Below are 19,059 nucleotides of genomic sequence, written 5' to 3' on the forward strand. Positions count from 1 at the left end.
CACTGTCTGCCAAGCGCGAAGCACCGTTAATGTCGGCTGTTGTAAAAACTGAAACTTCTCCAAGGTGCTGAAGGTCTGACAGAACCAGATGTCTTGCAAGTTCCAGCGTAAATTCTGTAAAAAAAGTTTAAATTAAAGCCACATTTCACTGTTACAAACACCTTTAGATCCACCTAATTTTGTGAAGCTTTTTGGTTCGTCAGTTGACCGGCCTTTTTAAAAAATGGTTTCGGGGCGCCTGGGTGGCTCAGTGGGTTAAGCCGCTGCCTTCGGCTCAGGTCATGATCTCAGAGTCCTGGGATCAAGTCCCGCATCGGGCTCTCTGCTCAGCAGGGAGCCTGCTTCCCTCTCTCTCTCTCTGCCTGCCTCTCTGCCTACTTGTAATCTCTGTCTGTCAAATAAATAAATAAAATCTTTAAAAATAAATAAATAAAAATAAAAAATGGTTTCAACGTATTTGAAAGAAATACTGCTAAATGCAGGTTTATCTTTGAAATTTGTTTCGGTCAACGTTTGTGACTTGGATAAACGTGAAAACAGATTTAGCTTTCCGTGTAAAGGACCAGGAAATGCAAACCGAGCTTTGGGTGAGTGAGTTCCAGGCCTCCTCCCAGGCTGCAGGTGTTGATCCTACCACTTGTGAATGGGGCTGAATATTGTTGCCTGCCTAAGGACACTTCCTTCTTTTTGACCCTGACCACTTCCTCCTATGCGCCTACCCCCCCCCCCCCCCCCCAAGGATTACCAGGGAAGGAGAAACATTTGTATCAGAGCTGCTTACCACCTTCTCCTGCCTTTCCCCTCAGTCCTAGACTGCTCAGGCTCCCATGCACTGGGCTCTTTCTCTTCCTCTTTTGTCGTCAGTCTATTAGTCTTGTAGAAACGTTTCCATTGGATTATACTTTCATAATTAAAACTTTTTCTTAATTACATGGACATTCAAGATAAATACAAGAATCTCTTTCTTAGTTTTATATCGGCAGGTTTTACGTTACTGCTTTCCATGGTTTCCTGCACGATGTTTTCGGCTTCCCTACAGGTTAATTAGACTTTTCTGGGCTACCTGCTTGCTCCCCATTTGTAAATTTGTTTCTGTCGGAAAGTATGTTCCATGGGACCAAGTCCAAATGAACCTCTGAAATACAACCAGTTTACAAGCTGGAAACCTTCTGTGTAATTCTGCTTTAAGTTAACACTCTGCTGACCTATGCTTCACTTTGACTACAGAACTTTGAGAAGTAGTGGTAAAGCATCTGCCAGCCCATGAAGAAGTTGTGCTTGTCCATAGATTATATGGGACCTGAGTGTAGATGCTGAGAAGTACAGCGGCCCTTTGGTCTCATCTCCTTGGTTATGGTTGAGCTGAGGCAAGGGAGGGCGAAGTTAGTTGGCTTTCTTTCAGGGGTGAGATCCTGTCTCAGGCATGTTCTCTTTCTCTCCCCGTCTAGATCCTTGGCTTCTGCGTTCTAAAAGTCCTGTGGGCAACCCTCAGCTGATCCAGTTCAGCAGGGAAGTGATCGACCTGTTGAAGAGCCAGCCGTCCTGTGTCATCCCCATCAGTAATTTCATCCCGTCTTACCACCACCATTTTGCAAAGCAGTGTCGGGTATCAGACTATGGATATTCCAAGCTGATAGAATTATTGGAAGCCGTGCCTCACGTATTGCAGGTAAGGAAGGATTAAGGATTATTTGCTTAATGACAGGAACGTTCCTCTATGGCCTCGGCTCCTTCAGGGAAACAGAATAGCTGGTAACCTCATTCGGGGTGGCTTCTCAGTTTTTCTAGAAAACTGTGAGTTTAAACATAAAAACGGAACCCCTCAGAGCACTGAGAGTATTTTCCTTCTAATCTCTGTAGACTGACCTTCCTCTTCCTAGCTCAGGACTCTCCAGGATTGTTCACTCTTACAGAGGAGCTGCCATGAACATGGGCTTAGCTCTCATCAATGAGTTAAAGACCAGCTCCTGGGCTGGAGCCTAGCGTTGGTTCCTAAGGAGTCTTGACCCTATTAATTTAGCTTGTTCCATAGCTTCTTACCCATAAAACAGCTTCCAGCTTACAAACTGGCCTGGAACACCTGGGCTGTCTTTTGTAGAGTTTAGTTGAAATTAGTAGTTGCATTTAGTTGAAATTTAGTAGAAATTAGTTGCCCAGATTAATAGTGGGCTTTTTATTTCCGTACTCATGACTAGTTGGGAAGGGGTATAAAGGGCAAACAAAACGGGGGAGGGACCTCTGGCACTTGACAGTCGTTCATTTTGACCATCTGCATTCTGTTGACCTACATGTATTTAAAAATGCAGATCCCATACATAAAAGGACTTGTTCTCCAAGACGGGTAACAGGAGAGAGAGGGAATGCCATCACCCAGAGAGTCAGTACGTGCCAAGGTCTGACAAGTATAAATAATCAAAGTGTTTGATTTGCAGATTCTCGGAATGGGCTCCAAACGTCTGTTGACCCTTACCCACAGGGCCCAGGTGAAGCGCTTTACTCAGGATTTACTAAAACTTCTCAAATCCCAAGCCAGCAAACAGGTCATTGTGAGGGAGTTCTCACAGGCTTATCATTGGTGAGTTGATGAGAAGGGCGGGGGGTCAAAAAAGAAAGCACATACTTCAGAACACTTTTTCTTCCCACAGATTTAAAATCATTATCCAGCGTTTTCTGTTTAGGATTTTTGAGGAAGATTGCAAGTGATATTTCTGATTCTTTACCCACTTCCCTGGTTGAATTCTAGGTGTTTCTCAAAAGACTGGGATGTCACCGAATATGGTGTTTGTGAGTTGATCGATATTGTCTCAGAAATCCCAGACACGACGATCTGCTTGTCCCAACAAGATAATGAAATGGTGATTTGTATCCCCAAGAGAGGTATGTTGACCTAAATGTGCTGTTCGACCGTTGTGTATCTTAACAAGGAATCCTATGACCTTTCCCCGCCTCCATGGTTCCTGAAGATTCCGTGGAAAGTGCATCGTGAGAACTATCGAGGTACATTGGATCTGGGGTTCTTCAGAGCAGGTGCGGCCACTTGCCAACAAGAAAAGCAAGCTAGGTTTTTAGAATTCACTGTAGGGGAAAGACGGGCATAAGCAGCACTTTCTTGAAACGCCTTCTTCAGCCTGTCTGTGGCTGTTGGCCCCATAATTATCCAGCTGAGAGACTGTTACCATGGCTGTTGCTTGTCTCCTCTTTAACTGAGCTACTTGACTGTGCACTCTTGAGAAAGAAAGAAGATCCAAGCAAATGTTTTGACTTTCTCATTTTGGTCCTTCTGATTAAGCTCTAGGAGCTGAGATAAGTAAAGTTACGTGTACCTACTGCCATGTTCTCCCAGTATTATTAATCCGTGATTCCTAACCTGTGTTCCTGCAGAACACTCCTGTTCGTGAAATCATAATCTCTGAAAGCTTTTGGAGTGAGTCATGTCAGTCTTCCAGATTCTGATTTAAAAATTAATAGAAGCAAAAATTGCAGTTGAAGCTTTTTCTCCCCTATGTTTTTGATAAACTTTTGTTGCCTGATACTCTGTCCTGCTAGCAATTTTAACCGAAGATTAGAAGGCACAAAAAATGTGTAGCTTTTCAGAAATGCAACTTTACAGAAATAATTTCTTGGTTACTCTTTCAAGTACAGAGACCTGGAAGTATGTCATGTGCATATATACGGGATAGAAGTGAGGGATGGAGAGCTAGAGAAAATACACCTAGCTTGTAAGGCGAAACTACATGGGGGTGTATGTATGTGTCTTTCATAGTACACCGTAGTAGTCTCCTGGCTTCCTGGTGCTGTGCCCTTGACTGAGTTTGAAAACCATTCTGCAGAGAGAGAACATGAACGTGTTTATTTTAGGTTGCATGTGTTTGGAAGGCAGAGATGGTATCTCTTGTCATCTGTGCATAGGACTAATACAGCAGTCAGGTTCGACACAGATGAATGGAAGAAAACTGTGATTTGTTTTTTCTTTTTTAAGAGCGTACCCAGGATGAAATAGAAAGGACAAAACAGTTCTCCAAGGATGTTGTGGATTTGCTGCGGCATCAGCCGCACTTCCGGATGCCCTTTAACAAGTTTATTCCCTCCTACCACCACCACTTTGGCCGGCAGTGCAAGCTCGCGTACTACGGGTTTACTAAACTACTTGAACTTTTTGAAGCCATACCTGATATTTTACAAGTGAGTGAAGAGGTTTCCAGTTATCCTTTTCTGAGCAACATATGGGGGGAAATTTTTCTTTTCCAGGTCTGTTTTTCCTGGGAATAGGGAGTTAGGAAATAGGAGGGAAACCTTCAATATTTTGATCAGAGAAGCTTTGTTGTTGGCTCAGTACTTAGTATTTCTAGGTAAATGTGTGTTTTTAAACTTTAATAAAGAAATTATTCTTTGAATTTGTTTCAGGGTAATTACTGAAAAAAAAAAGATTAAACAGTTTGATTTCTTAAATGGAATATTCTTCTGTTAGTGCCATACTTCTTGAATCTCTCAGGTTGGCAGTGGGGATGAGTCTGTGAGGTGATGTGAATGCTTGGCTGTTGAGTGACGTTGAACCAGATTTCTGTTGTTGATTTTATTCGTATTACTATTTTTGACCCTTCAAGAACTTTTAAAATTTTTCTCATAGGTGATAAAATACACATTACCTCGTTAACCCTTTTTTAAGTGTGCATTTCAGTGGTACTAAAATCTTGCAAAACTGAAGCTCTGTATTCACAGAAGAGCCCCCCGAGTGCTTCTCAGTTACTAAGTGCATATGTTTACGTGCCCTGGAATTCCGTGAACAGTCCGAACTGGTTCACTGTTGCCTTCCTCCTCCCTGCGTGTTTTCCAAGGTATTGGAATGCGGAGAAGAAAAAATCCTCACTTTGACAGAGGTAGAACGAGTCAAAGCTCTGGCTGCCCAGTTCGTCAGACTCCTTCGGTCCCAGAAGGACAACTGCCTTATGATGACAGATCTGCTCACAGAATACGCTAAAACTTTCGGTTACACATTTCGTCTCCAAGACTATGATGTCAGTTCAGTTTCGGCTTTAACACAGAAACTCTGCCATGTGGTAAAGGTGAGCAGATCTTTGTTTTTATGGATGAAAATGTGGCCACGGCAGCATCTTCCCCGGGATGCTTACCTGTGCTTAGCATTTCCTTGTTCACCCTAGCGCTGGTTCTCTCTTCACAGGAAGTGAGTGCTTCGTGTGCCATTAATGCATTACTAGGTAGTAGGAGAGGACTTTGGTTTGGAGAGTTTTGGTCTTGCTCTGGTGTGTTTCTTCGAGGCCTTGCGGAAGTAATGTCTCTCTGAGCTGAGGAGGTCTCTGTTTTATCTGAGGTTGTTTCTTCTCAGGAGTATCCTTCTAAGCCGATTGTGGTCTCTGACAGTGTGGGGAAACTGGAATCACAGGTTACAGCCCTTCCGGATTCTGACCCACTTGAGTAGATTTAGGAGCAGGCCAGGCTTACAACTGGAGAGGGTAACTTCCTCTTGCTGCCCGGGGCTGAGCTGACCCTTTCCATCCTAGGCAGAGCAGCTGGACAGTCTCAGGCTGCTTCCTGCACAGGACCAAGAAAACTCACTATAAGGAGGGAGCCGTGAAAGGGAAAACATACCTAGTTGGGGTCAGCCCCTTATGTGCTGTGTGATTAAAGGGAGAAAAACTTTCTCAGGAGACAGAGAAGGAGCTGCCGGAGAGCAGGAAGGACACCAGGAGTGTGGCCTGCTCCCAGTGCCGCCCGCTGGGAGGACGGGTGAGGGAGGGACTAAGTAATGTGACCTTCAGGCCTAGCTAGTGGGGGGACTTAGTGTGGCGGGCCAGGACAGGGTCAGCACCAGTGTGTGGGGACCAAAGAAGGGCACACAGAGTGGGTTGAGGCAGGAGGACTAGGACATGCCAATAGTGACAGGTAATGCAGACAGCTTTTTGGCTTGTGTATCCGTGGGGAGGAGAGTGCGAGCGCCACACGAGGAGAGCACAGGACAGAGTGGGCCAGTGCGCGCTCTGGTGGCTGCTTCACTCCCAGGTGGAGAGCCTTGAGCATTATGAGAGCCACAGGGAAGGATCTGCTCGAGGAAGAGAAGTACACAAAGTGGAGACAAGGTGGCAGGGTGGGGTTCCTGGGGAGGCAGGCCTGGGAATTGCATTCAGCGGAAGGAGGCACAGCCCTGATGCTAGTACTGTGACTGAGGGGAGAGAATGTAGGGTGACTGCGTAAGTTTGATGTTCCTGACTGGGAAGAAGAGGGAGGGACTGAAAGAGACCTGATTCAAGATCCAAGTGGCTGTCATGGTGCTTGGGACCCGCCAGGACCTCAGGCGGGGGAACTGGGAGTAGGGGGAGCTCTGCAGGAGGGAGGTGGGACCCGTAGCGCTACTGCAGGGCTGCCTCGGGGAGGGTCAGTGGCATCGGGCTGCTTTGGCGCAGGCACGGGGAAAGCAGACAGTTGGCCTCAAGGCGGGAGTTTGCCAGACAGTGCAGAGAAAAGGCCCAGGGACAAAGGAGTTTATGGAGTATGACCAGAAAGGCAATGAATTAATGACCTGTGTGCCAACGTGAACAAAAGAGGAGCATGTGAAGAAGGGAGAGGCCCTGAATTGGAGGACATGGGAGTCCATGCAGGTGCAGCTGGGGAACGGGAAGCAGAGCCGATCACTGGAATCTCTTTCCAGCCTCCCCACCGCAGCGTCTGGCCCACACATTCTTTCGCATGCGGTTTGCGTGGGGAGTGCATGAGCTGCTTGGGAAGTGGCCAGTAGCTGGCAATCCCAAGTGTGACCTGGGCGTGGGGTTCTGGATGGAATCGAGTAGGAGAGGATGTGCCTGGAGATGGGGTGGATGAGGAACGGAGAGGCCACGCGATGGGGTAGCCCTCCTGGTTGCTCGGTCACCCAGTGTGCGAATGCAGTGATGGGTTCCAGTCGATAGCAAGTCTAAGCCGTGAGCAGACACTTGGAAGAGCCAGGGCAAGTGAGTGGGGAGTTGGGGCGCCAGCAGTCAGGATGGGGAGGGATCGGAGGGGCTCTGGTGTGCTCCCAGCCTGCTGCTGCCTCTCCCAGGAGCCTCTGGGAAATGCTGATGCCCGAACTTCACCCCTGCCTCTGATGTTCTGATGTAGTAAGTGCCAGTGTGCTCTGAGCGTTGGCATTTTTTATAGGCTCCGCAGTTGATTCTGTTGTGTAGCGTGGGTTCAGAGTTGGGAGATGTCTCTAAGTAGCATCAAAAGGGCAACTTTTAATTTTTTTTCCTTGAAAGAATGGAGTTGTAGCAATGGTCTGGGCATCAGAGGATATGGCTCGGATACCCCTAGACTTGAATCTGTTGCTTGATTAAACCTTGTGTTTGCAGAGGAAATCTCTCGTTGAAATAAATCTCCATGGATCTGTAACCACGATAAGTGGGGTAGAGGGTCTACCCGCTAACCTCCTGCCTTGGCTCTGGGTGAGCGTCTGAACCAGGGACCCACTGGGATTATGAACCCAGAGCCCCAGAGAGTACGAGCCTCTGATTACCCAGCCCTGACCGAGGCACTGAGACCTGTGGTCTTGGCTGGGAGACCAGACAACTGTAAACTTGGTTTGCCTCCTAGCACCTAAGCTTGTGCATGCTGAAGCTCTGCTGGTTCTAAGTCCAGGGATGGCTCAGATCAGCCTGTTCCTCGGCCCAAGGCTGCTCTCGGTTAGCCCTTGCTTGTTTCTTTACCTGCTCTTTGGTCCCCCGGTGCTCACCTGTGTCTTTTCCAGAAGCCCCCCCCCCCCCGACCCTGTGTCTCCTTGAGAAGCAAGGGTGAGACATGTCGTCTGATAGGAAAATACTCACTTGCTGGCTAGCGATGATGGACTAGAGAAGTGCGGGGGCCTTTAGTCAGAGTGGGCCTTCAGTCTGCTCTGGGCCCCAGAGGGGGGGGTGAGTCGGTCTGCAGAGCAGCCCTGTGAACTGTCGCCGGCAGTCTAGACTGCCCCCGACTTGAGTGCAGCAACCTTCAGTTCAGGGTCTTGGGCCACTGCATGTCAGCCGGCCAGTTTTACCTCCTTCCATAGGGGAGTGGAAGGAGTGCTGTAAGAGAGGGCTCCACTCTGATCGTGGACCCGCGGAAAGGGAGAGGACAGTTCCCGCTCCGGTGTCTCACAGCAGCTGAAAACAAACTCGGGCATTCACTTCTGTGTAGGAGAAGGGAGTAGAGGTTTTCCCTCTGTTGGTCTCCCTAGCCCAGAGGACAGTAGCTGAACCGGGTGGCTGTGGCCAGTGTGCCGCTCTCGAGCTGGGAAACCCTGGGCCTCTTGTTCCCCCAGATTGCTGACATGGAGTCGGGCAAACAGATCCAGCTGATCAACCGCAAGTCCCTGCGCGCCCTCACTGCCCAGCTGCTGGTGTTGCTGATGTCTTGGGAAGGAGCTGCCCACCTTTCTGTCGATGAGCTCAAGAGACATTACGAAACCACCCACAGTGTTCCCCTCAACCCCTGTGAATACGGATTCATGACCTTGACCGAACTTCTGAAGAGTCTGCCCTACTTAGTGGAGGTACGAGTGCTAACGGTTCTGTAGAGCCGTCTTCCTGAGGTCTGCTGAACTGCTCCGGGGTCACCTGATGGTCTGGCTTGGAGGCTGTAGAGCGGGGAAGGACCAGTCAGCTGTTTTGTGGTTGAACATATGAGGCAGGGCAGGGGTGCAGGCACCTTGCCCAGTTGAGTGCCCAGGTAAGGGGGAAGCCCTGGCCTCCTGAGTCCTGAGATGGGGTGCTTTCATGCTATGCCAGGCTGCAGTTTGCTGCTGGCAGCGCTTTCTGACGATGTAGATGGTGTGTGGGTGGCTGGGGGGCTGTCATTAGTCAGACACAGGTCAGAAGCGAAGGCTGGTCATCCGGGTAGACTTTAAGAATAGCACTTAAGATGAGAAGAATCACGGAAGAATATTACAGATGTAGATAAGCACCCCCCACCCCTGCCAAATTAACAAAATTGACCCAAGAAGTGAAAAATTATACCAGCTGGGGCACCTGGGTGGCTCAGTCTGTTAAGCATCTACCTCTGGCTCAGCTCAGGTCATGATCCCCGGGTCCTGGGATTGAGCCCCGCATCAGACTATCTACTCAGTGGGGAGTCTACTTCTCCCTCTACCCTTCCCCCGTGCTCATGATCTCTCTCTCTCTCTCAAGTAGATAAAATATTTATTTGATGCAGAGAGAGAGAGAGCACAAGCTGGGGCAGTGGCAGGCAGAGTGAGAGGGAGAAGCAGACTCCCCACTGAGCAGGGAGCCTGATGTGGGACTTGATCCCAGGACCCTGGGATCATGACCTGAGCTGAAGGCAGACGCTTAACTGACTGAGTCCCCCAGGTGCCCCTAAATAAAATCTTTGAAAAAAAATTTTGACCACTACCACAAAGGAAGCTCTAAGATCATTGAAATTTTACCAATGAAAAAGACACTGGGACCTGATAGGTTAACAGTTGAATTTTTTTTTTTTTTTTAAGATTTTATTTATTTATTTGACAGAGAGAGATCACAAGTAGGCAGAGAGGCAGGCAGAGAGAGAGAGAGGAGGAAGCAGGCTCCCTGCTGAGCAGAGAGCCCGACGCGGGACTCGATCCCAGGACCCTGAGATCATGACCTGAGCCGAAGGCAGCGGCTTAACCCACTGAGCCACCCAGGCGCCCCAACAGTTGAATTTTTAACTAACTTTGAAGAATAACTCCCAGCTTCCTAAAAACCATTTAGGCCATGTTAAAAGCAAAACAAAAAGACAAAAGAAAAAAACCTCACCACTTAATTTTATGAATCCAAAGCAACTTTAATACCGAAAACCTAACTAATTTTGTCCTCCAAAACACAGTAGTTCTAAATAGGGTGTTAACCAGTAAAGTCTAGCAACGTGGGAAAAATGTGTTGCCCCATTGATACCATATAACCATATGATGGATAACTAAATAATTGAGAGAGATTGACAGAAACTCTCTCCTTAGCTGTACCCAGGCCAGGCTCCTGGGAGCCGCCTTCTAGACTAGACCATGACTTTGGATGTCTTGGTAATTTTCCATCCACCAACACCCGCCAGCCCTCCACCAGCTATAAATCTTCACTTCTCTTTGTTGGAGCCCAATTCTGCACTGAGGTTCTTTCCTTTTATTGGGGATAGTTCTTGAATAAAAACTGTTTTCCACCTTTACTGTCCAGCTCTGGTTTGTCCTCACAATATCACATCCAACAGGGGGGCGCCTGGGTGGCTCAGTGGTTGAGCATCTGCCTTTGGCTCGGGGCATGATCCCAGGGTCCTGGGATCGAGCTCCACACTGGGCTCCCTGCCTCGCAGGAAACCTGCTTCTCCTCCCACTCTCTCCCACCCCCCCATCCCCTCTTTCTCTGCATCTTTCTCTATCAAATAAATAAAATCTTAAGAAGGAAAAAAAAAAAAACAGCATCACATCCAACATTTTGAAAACTCTGTTGATTATCTATTACGTGAATAGTGGTTCTAGGCAGCATGAACGGATAACCCAAGACAGAAGGCTTTCCGCGGCCAGCTTGGGCTGGGAAATACCCCTTCCCTTGGAGATTTATCAGTGCACATTAAAGACTCTAGAAAGGTTTATGGTAAAGAAATTTGTTGACTTGAGGACAGAAGAGCTTTGGGGTTTCTTCCTTCTAACCCCCCCCACCCCATCTTTTTTTTTTTTTTTTAAAGAAGACTGATGTCATCCTGCAGCACAGAGTTCCTGGGATCCCCACTTTGGGCGAGGGGGTTCGTTGGCCTCCGTCCCCGCTGTCTGATGCAGTGCTCTCACTCTGGGGGTTTGCATCCCCTCCTTACGGTCTCCTTTTTTTTTTTGAGACCGCACATCTGCTAGTTTCCTGCCTTTCTGACACGCCGTTTCCCCAGACCTCAGCCATCTGAGACAGACAGGGAGAACTGTAGTTTGCTCTAAGGCAGCACTTGCTGTGGGCGGAGATCCTTGAATGAGCGCCCCCCTCCTCCCAGGCTCAGTTGATTTGGTACCTTTTTACTCTCAGCAGGAGGCCGGGACTCCCCAGCCGGGGCAAGACTAGTCACTCCGGAAGTTTGTTCTTTGTTTGTTTGTTTGTTTGTTTAAGATTTTAGTTATTTGTCAGAGAGAGAGAGAGAGGAGCATGCGGGCGAGAGAGGACAATTCAGGGGCAGAAGCAGAGGGAGAAGCACACTCCCCGCTGAGCAGGGGGCCCGACACAGGGCTCCATCCCAGGACCCTGAGATCATGACCTGAGCTGAAGGCAGACACTTAACCTGCTGAGACCCCTGCAGGCGCGCCACTCGGGAATCTCTAATGCTGCATTTTTCTCTTGGATCAGGTTTTCACCAATGATAAGACAGAGGAGTGTGTGAGGCTTACGAGCCTCTACTTGTTTGCCAAGAACGTGCGCTCTTTGCTTCATACATACCACTACCAGCAGCTTTTTCTCCATGAGTTTTCCGTGGCCTATACCAAATATGTCGGAGAAACCCTGCAGCCCGAGACCTATGGCTGCAGCAGCGTGGAGGAGCTCTTGGGAGCAATCCCGCAGGTGGGTGTCCCTGGAGCCTGGAGGGGGTCTTCCGGGAGAGCCCCAGGCTCTCCTGAACACAGTCAGGAAATGCTGCCAGAGTAATGACATGGCAGGCATTTTGAAAGACATACTGTTGGCATGAAAGGGATGATGCTAGCGTTTCTCCTAGGTTCTGCAAGCCTTTATTAAATGTGTATATGCCAGGTGAGTAAGTTGCAGTTCTGTTCCTCAGGAAGGTGTCAGGCAATGGAGAGTGGGGCACCTGGCAGGTGACAAGGCAGTGTGATCAGCCATCCGTGGGTAGCCCAAGGAGGGGCACAGGCAGGGCCCTGCCCAGGCTCAGGGTTCGTTCTAGAGCCCAGATGTCAAGGATTTATAGACATGAACTATATGACGAAGATGGGATGGTCTGGGCAGAGGGGATTGGAAAAGCAGATGCAAAGCAGTAACAAGTAGTGTGGAACGTTGAGGGTATTAAAAACCAGGAGGAGGCCTACCAGTGCAGTGGGAGCTCACTTGGGGAGGGCCTTGCTCCTCCAGGTGAGCAGAAGGACCTGGAGGAGAGAAGTGGAGAGCCTCGGGCTTGTGTTTGAAAACACCAGTGTCAGTGCTGTGTCCAGAGTAGCAGGAAGGGAGGGGGGAGCTTGGCGAGGACCCTGGATGTGGCCAGCCCAGGTGAGAGTGATAACGAGACCGAACCTGCGTGAAAGTATTGCAGGAGGCAGCGAAAGACCCAGGGAGGCTGAGATCCGGACTCGGTGCTGACGCATGTGGGGGTGCTGGGAGCCAGGGTCCTCCGCTGCCACTCCTGCTTCGCTGAGGAGGCGGAGCGAGGACTCTGTTTCAGGATTAGGACCAGGAGCTTAGTTTGGGGGGTCTTGAACATCCCCATTAGTTTTTTTAGGGTATATTTAGTTTCTGGAGGAAATAGGAAGGACTCTTGTGTGAGAACTCTTTTGACAGACCAGAACTGGTGCTGGGGAGGTGGTCTTTCTGAGAGCCCTAAAGAATATTTTTAAAGCTGAGTCTCATCATTTTTAGACTCCATGTTTTCTTACAAGGTGCATGTCTCTGCCAGCTTCTGTTACTTTAAAAGTTAAAGAAAGTATAGAAAAATTTTCCTTGACGTTAGTTTCTGACTTCTAAGATATCTAGGGTCAGCGCAACAGGTCCCATTCTTCCTGGACTTAGGGCTTATTTCCCCTCCTTTTTCCACTGCTTAACCAGTAGTATGTCTTACCTGCAGGTGGTCTGGATAAAAGGACATGGTCATAAGAGAATTGTAGTGTTAAAAAATGACATGAAATGTAAGTAAGCACCCATCCCCTCCCTGCTTCAGAAACCCCGGTTCTGCCACTGACTCTTCCCTCTGACGGCTGCTCTTGGTCCCCCAGGTCGATTGAGTTCCTTTGGGCTTGCCCCCACCCAATCCGAAAACCAGCCCTTGGCCACAGAGCACATCTCGGTGGTGCCTGAATCTGGCACAGCTATGGAACTTGAACTTGGAGCAGGCAGCGATGGTAAGCGAGGCACAACACAGCCAAGCTTGTGAAGTTCTTGGAGAACCGGTGGGGTGTGGGCTGGGGAGTGGGTGAGGGCAAGGACCACAGTGAGCCGTCTTCGTATATTCTCCAAAGCAGTCTTGTGTTGGATTGGTAACAGAAAAACGAGCCGGCACTTCATAGCATTTTATGGTTCGGGTTCTTGAACATTTGCTAAAACAGTATTTTAAGACTATTGCAATTGGGTCAACTCTGCTGCACCCAAGGAGGGAGGTGGAAGTTAATTCTGAGTACAAGGATGGACAGGGACGTTTTAGTTAAGGAGCAGAGCGGGGTCAGCGGGGGGTCACATCACCAGGAGAAGACATCAGAGGTGGAGGACTGAGGGCCTTGGTTAGAGAGCAGGGGTGCGGAGTTCTCACAGAACTGACTTCCAAGATGCTTGCCAAGACTGGGCTCGGTAAGGACCAGACAGACATGGAAGGCCAAGGTCAAGGCCTCGTGGAAAAGAGGGCTCAAAGGGCCAGGCTCAAGTTGGACGGAGAGAGTCTTTGTCACAGGGCCTTCTTGAGAACATTGATCCACTCAGATTTTATGTGGAGCTTCCTCTGTAGGTAGAAATTGACTAGCTTGAGCTCTGTAGCAATTGTAACTTTACCAAAAGACGTTTGAATCCATTGCTGCATATGAGACTTTTATCTTTGTATGATTCTGTAAGTCGCTAATTGGAAGCGTTGCTGTGACCTTTGTGTGGAGGACACATTACACGTTTCATAAAGCATGGGAAGCAACTCCCCGCCCTCAGCTGTCAGCACAGCCTGTAGGGAAGTTACCACCAGTCTCCGAATACGGGACCCAAGTTCTGGGAGGTTAAAGATCTTACCCAAGGGGCTCCTGCGTGGCTCAGTAGTTGGGTGTCTGCCTTTAGTCCCAGGGTCATGGGATGGAATTCTGCATCATCAGGCTCCCTGCTCAGCGGGAAGCATGTTTATCCCACTGCCCCTGCTTGTGTTTTCTCTCTCACTGTGTCTTTCTCTGTCAAATAAATAAATAAAATCTTCAAAAAAAAAAGCTTACCCAGAATCACTTAGTAAGGGAGTGACAGAACCAGGGTCTAGCTTTTGCTCCTTTTAACTACTTTAAACCTCTTCTCAGGACTTAATTTCCCCTCCCCCTGATTGTGGAGCCTTTTTTGGTGTTTGTGTGGCCCTTTGGGGCATTGCTGTTTCTGAACACAAATCTGGAGAGCCTGGCTTGTGGCACTTCATTTACCAAAGAATGACCCAGACCTTTCCCTTAATGGCTTTGTTGTTGCTGGTTTTGTTGTTGTCGTTGTTAACCTTGTGTTCTGGAGTACTTCCTGGCCTTTTTCATCTTGAAGGCTGAGAAAGAAAGCCTCAGGCACAGACTCATGGTAGACTGCTGTCCTGAGTTGAGCCCCGGCCTGCCTTCTCTGTCCAGGGCCCCACCAGACAGAGCAGGAGCTTCTCCGCCTGACCAGTGACTCCCCTGTGGACCTTCTGTGTGCACCCGTCCCTTCGTGCCTGCCGTCCCCACAGCTGAGACCGGATCCTGTGGTCCTCCAGTCTGCTGATCTCATTCAGTTTGAGGAACACCCTCAGGAGTGTTCTGGTAGGATGCGCTGTTTCGGTCGCGAGGTTTTTCTCTATGGGTTAAAAAAAATCAAAGCACAATGCCTGTATGGTAAAAGTTTGACGGAGGTGGGGAGAAACCGTATTTTCAGGCACAAGAATACCTACACTGATTATTCAGGACCCTCTTTTCTGGTCGGTCTTCCTGCGGAGTTGGATTCATAGCCCAGGCAGGCTTGGGGAGCCCCAAGCCCAGGAACGATGGTGCGTCTGGAGGGATGACGCAGCTGGGCCGTGGAGAAGCCCACGGAGGCTTCCTGGGCTTGTGTTGCCTGCCTTTGTAAAGGTGCAGCTGCTCGTGGGTACACCTGGTGGCCCACGTGCGTGCACGGCAGCTCTGGTCCGGCCTACAGGTCAATGATGGCCCTGGGTTGGGGCATCATGGTGGAATGAGCAGGGGAGGGAAGACCATCTGTGACTTGAGCTCTGGACCCTGCACGGTGGGCTGAGAAGGGACAGGAAGCTGGCTGCAGCCAGCACTGACCTGGGGGGTGGGGGTTGCGGTGGGAGGAGGCTCCCGGCACATTCGCACTTCCTCCTCACCGCAGCCCTGCAGGATGGGTGACAGACCAAGGACCACACTAGCCCCAGGTGCCGGACTGGGAAGTGTCTGAGCTGGGATTTGAACCCCAAGCCTCTTGTCTTGCTGTTGTGTCGCCTGGCCTCCGGAGAGGTGGCCATCTGCTTTGTCGAGGCTTTTCCCCTTTGTGTCTCACTAGGGGTGCTTCTCCACTCTGCTTACCGTTCCAGGGGGAATCCAGAGGCAGCCTCGTGTTGCCCAGTGAGGGAACGGAGGCTGTTTATCTGGAGAATAGGAGGTAGGGAAACATATACGTGGCTTCTGCCACTGGAAGATGTAGTGTGTGACAGAAGCAGGGGTGTGCTCCTCTAGAAGGACAACAGGAGCCGGTGTGAGATGGATAGCAGTGCGCCTGTGGGGTTGCAGCTGCGGTGCATTTAGTCTGCGTGAGTTCAAGCAGATGTGTGGGTCCACAGAGAGATGCCACATGGCGTGGGCAGCTCTGTGTGCTATGCTCCTGCGTGCCGGCCTGAGAAGGGAGCTGGGGCTCAGCGCCCCCTCCATCACTCGGGCCTCTCCGCGCCTCTGGTGTGAGGGCCCCCTGCACATGCACACACAGTGGGAGTCTGAGCTGCAGTACATCTCGTGGAAGCAAAAGTGGCCCCCTGTGTAGGCGGGGCTCGGCCAAAGAGCAGCCTGCAAACACTGCAGGAAAAATGGCCGTGTTTCACTGCCTGAATATTTCAGGCTAATTCTGCCTCTGTGCATTTCTCTCCCTGTCTACCCACCTTAGATCCATGCAGGGCACAGCCCTCAGTCAACGGAATGGGCCCGGGGCTTCCTGACACTGAGGCCCCTCCTCATGGGAAAAGTCGTTAGGTCCCATGAGGCTCATAGGTCTTTAACTACCTGACAGAGCAAATGAATGGGCAGAGAATCCAAACTGGGGGTAAAAATGTCTACACCATTGCCCATTGAGTTATAGCCCAAAATGGAGCTTTCTAGAACTTTGTAATCCCAGGGAGAGCGAGCTGAAGTGTAGTTTTATTTATAAATACCAGACTCACGTGACTTGTTGGCCACATAGCTGATAACAGAAGTTGCGGCATGGGCGTGATGTTTGGTGGGTGATTTTAAAAATACTTTTTGAGATGAGACAAGAGAAACTAAGACCCCACACGTCTTGCAGGTCCTAGAACTGAATGTGTTTGCTCTTTGGTGTTTACAGAAATTATGATTTTAAACCAAGAAGAGAAAATTGAAATTCCAGTACCAGTAAAGAGTAACAACCCAGCCTCGGACTCCAGCTCCTCTGGCATCTCTGCAGCTGTCCCGGTGCCTCCCTGCCCCTCCTCGGAAACCTCAGAGTCACTGCCCAGCAAGGACCCCGTGGAAAGCCCAGCCAAAAAGCAACCCAAAAATAGAGTAAAATTGGCAGCCAATTTTTCCTTTGCACCTATAACCAAGCTTTGACTCGCGTTTTGAACATAGAATTAGGATGGGGAAACACTGTCTGATTCTGCACACAAAAGTGGGTTCAGAAAACACAGCCTTTTCCGTTTGAATGCAAACCCCCTAGAAGCCAATTTCTTATCAGATTTATCCCATAACGTTTGGTTTCTTTGACATTGAACACAGCTTTAGAGCTGAAATGTTTCTTTTTTTCCCTCCCCCAATTATTTGGAAAAAGCAAACAAACCAAAAAACAAAAAAAAACACCCCCCCCCCCAAAAAAAAACCCTTCCTGGCAGTTGTTAAGGAATCCTCAATATATCTTACCAAATTTTTCTTAATTAGTAATGGTGTTCTGTAAGGAGAAAGTGGTAAGAACTCAGCTGGAAGGGAGTGGTTTTACTGCCATTCAAGCCACATCCGTGGTTGGATCTTACATGTAGCCTAAGATAGCCTCTCAGCCTTTGCTTACTGATGTTTCCAGACGGTGCCGATCAAGTGCGTGGCGTGTGATAGCACAGAGCCTGCTCTGCGGCCCTGTGTGTTCTCATGCGGAAGCAGAAGGGCAGGCAGGCGAGGCGGGGAGAATGTGTTTTCGGGTTGGATATGAAGCTTCCTGGCTTCCATGTGACTTGTAAGCGTGCCTTGTTTGTTTTATTGAGCTATGTCTGTAGTGGACAAATGTGGCTTCATCACAGATTTTTTTTTAACCCTGCTTCCACTTCCGGGTGCCATGTAAGAGCTTTCTAGACAGTTGAGGATGTTTTAAGCTTCCCTTTTATGTTACGTTCCAGTGTGATGCGGATTAGGTTAAGGAAAAGGAAATGGTCTTGATGTCATGAATTTAAAGTCAGCATTTGAATTCCAGCACACAGTACTGTGTGTCGAGGGGCAATGTTGGGAAGAGAGTCTGATTTTCTAAAATATGCATGAAATGCATAAATTACAAATCAGAGTTGAGGGGCGAGGTGCTTTAACCAGAGCGATATCGATACTCTTTCCACTAGGAAGAGACAGAAATTCTATCTATACATGTGAAGGCCAAGGTTGATCATCTTAACCTTGTATTTGTAATTTTAAAGCTGGTTTTGGTAGCTGGGAAGCTTTATGTGTGAGTGTGTTGGGGGGAGCGCTCAGTGTGTTTTAATAGTGTCTGCTTCTACTGTTAGTTCTCACTGTTGGAAGCATGTTTGGGTTTTTGTGGTGTCTGATGTTGGCATTTGGGAAAAGCCAGCCTTTGAGAGAGCACTGCCCTGTGGAATGACCTTCGCCTTGAGGTGACGGGTGGTCTCTTACCCCTCCTGGAGAAACCTGACATTTACAATGGGTTGTATTTGTTGGGCAAAAAGGCGGATTCATTCATAGAGCAGAAAGAACCTGTGGGCATAAGGTCTTCCACTACTGAGATGGTTTCTTTTGGGGAAATGTTTGTATTTTGTAATTTCTAGAAAGCCAGAAAATGGGCTCTGATTTCACAGCCAGCATTTTGATAAAATGCCACAGAACAAGGGCTCCAGAGAGATTTCTACAAGGTGGGTTTTTGTTCCCCAAAATCTTTAAAATGAAGCCAGTGGTTCCCAGTTCTCCAGACGTGGCCCCGGCCGAGACGGAACGACCCTGGAAAAGCCTTGCAAGCAGACGGCCCTCCCCGAAGCCTCTCCGAATGAAGGCATTTGTCCTACAGACATAGTACGGCAAGAAGTCAAATGCAGATGAGCAATTTTTTTTTTTTTTTAAGAAGTTTTTAACCAGTGTGAGAAAGTTGGTGTTGAGAACCTCAGTGGCCTTATTCTGAGACTCCTTAAGGCTGAGTTTGCACTCTCGGACTTTAGTTTTGCTCGCCTAGGCGGGATCGACTTTAAAAACATTCAGAGGTACCATTACAAGTCATGAGGAACAGCCTCAGCAGCTTCTTTGGGCAGCAGAGAGGAGCCCGCGGGCTCATGCTGTCCCAGGAATGTGGTCGAACCCAACCGTTAGCCGGAGTCGCCAGCCAGTCTGGGACGCGTGTGTGACCAACCGTCGCTGTTGGAAGATACGAGAATAAAGACAGCGTGAGCTCGTTTTGTCCGTGATGTACTCCACAACGGACAGTCTGATTGCTATCTATTTTTTTATCCAGAGGCTTTAATTAAATGATGTGATGAAATGATGAATGAGAATTAAGACAAAGAAATTCTTTATTTCTGGGTGGAAAGATGTACCAGATTAGATATATCTGTTTAAAGAAAAAAAAAAAAAGATAAAAAGTTATCACCACAACCCCCTTTCCCATCTTGCACTGTTTGTTTCGGATTGGGCTTGGGGGAAGAGATGTTTTTTCTTAACTGTCTACTTTGTTAGAACACTTTTTTTGTGGTTCAAGTGCTGTTTTGTGTGTTGGGACCAAACAGTTGTCAATAAACTACAAAGCAAGCATCAAA

At 48.7% G+C, this 19,059-nt stretch overlaps 1 protein-coding gene across 9 annotated transcripts in view; it reads left to right on the forward strand.

Annotated features, from left to right (window-relative positions):
• MARF1 (meiosis regulator and mRNA stability factor 1) overlaps window positions 1–19,059 on the forward strand; it is a 40,093-nt gene extending 21,034 nt beyond the window's left edge. For all 9 annotated transcript variants that reach the window (XM_059154242.1, XM_059154243.1, XM_059154246.1 and 6 more), the window contains 11 exons: window positions 1,449–1,669; window positions 2,433–2,575; window positions 2,744–2,877; window positions 3,980–4,182; window positions 4,836–5,063; window positions 8,285–8,515; window positions 11,316–11,528; window positions 12,757–12,817; window positions 12,905–13,030; window positions 14,474–14,644; window positions 16,413–19,059. In XM_059154242.1, coding sequence (XP_059010225.1) covers window positions 1,449–1,669; window positions 2,433–2,575; window positions 2,744–2,877; window positions 3,980–4,182; window positions 4,836–5,063; window positions 8,285–8,515; window positions 11,316–11,528; window positions 12,757–12,817; window positions 12,905–13,030; window positions 14,474–14,644; window positions 16,413–16,657 — 1,976 coding nt within the window. In that variant the 3' untranslated portion in view covers window positions 16,658–19,059. The remainder of the gene's footprint in view (window positions 1–1,448; window positions 1,670–2,432; window positions 2,576–2,743; window positions 2,878–3,979; window positions 4,183–4,835; window positions 5,064–8,284; window positions 8,516–11,315; window positions 11,529–12,756; window positions 12,818–12,904; window positions 13,031–14,473; window positions 14,645–16,412) is intronic.

Source organism: Mustela lutreola, chromosome 17 (genome assembly GCF_030435805.1).
Source record: "Mustela lutreola isolate mMusLut2 chromosome 17, mMusLut2.pri, whole genome shotgun sequence".
Taxonomy (NCBI): Eukaryota; Metazoa; Chordata; class Mammalia; order Carnivora; family Mustelidae; genus Mustela; species Mustela lutreola.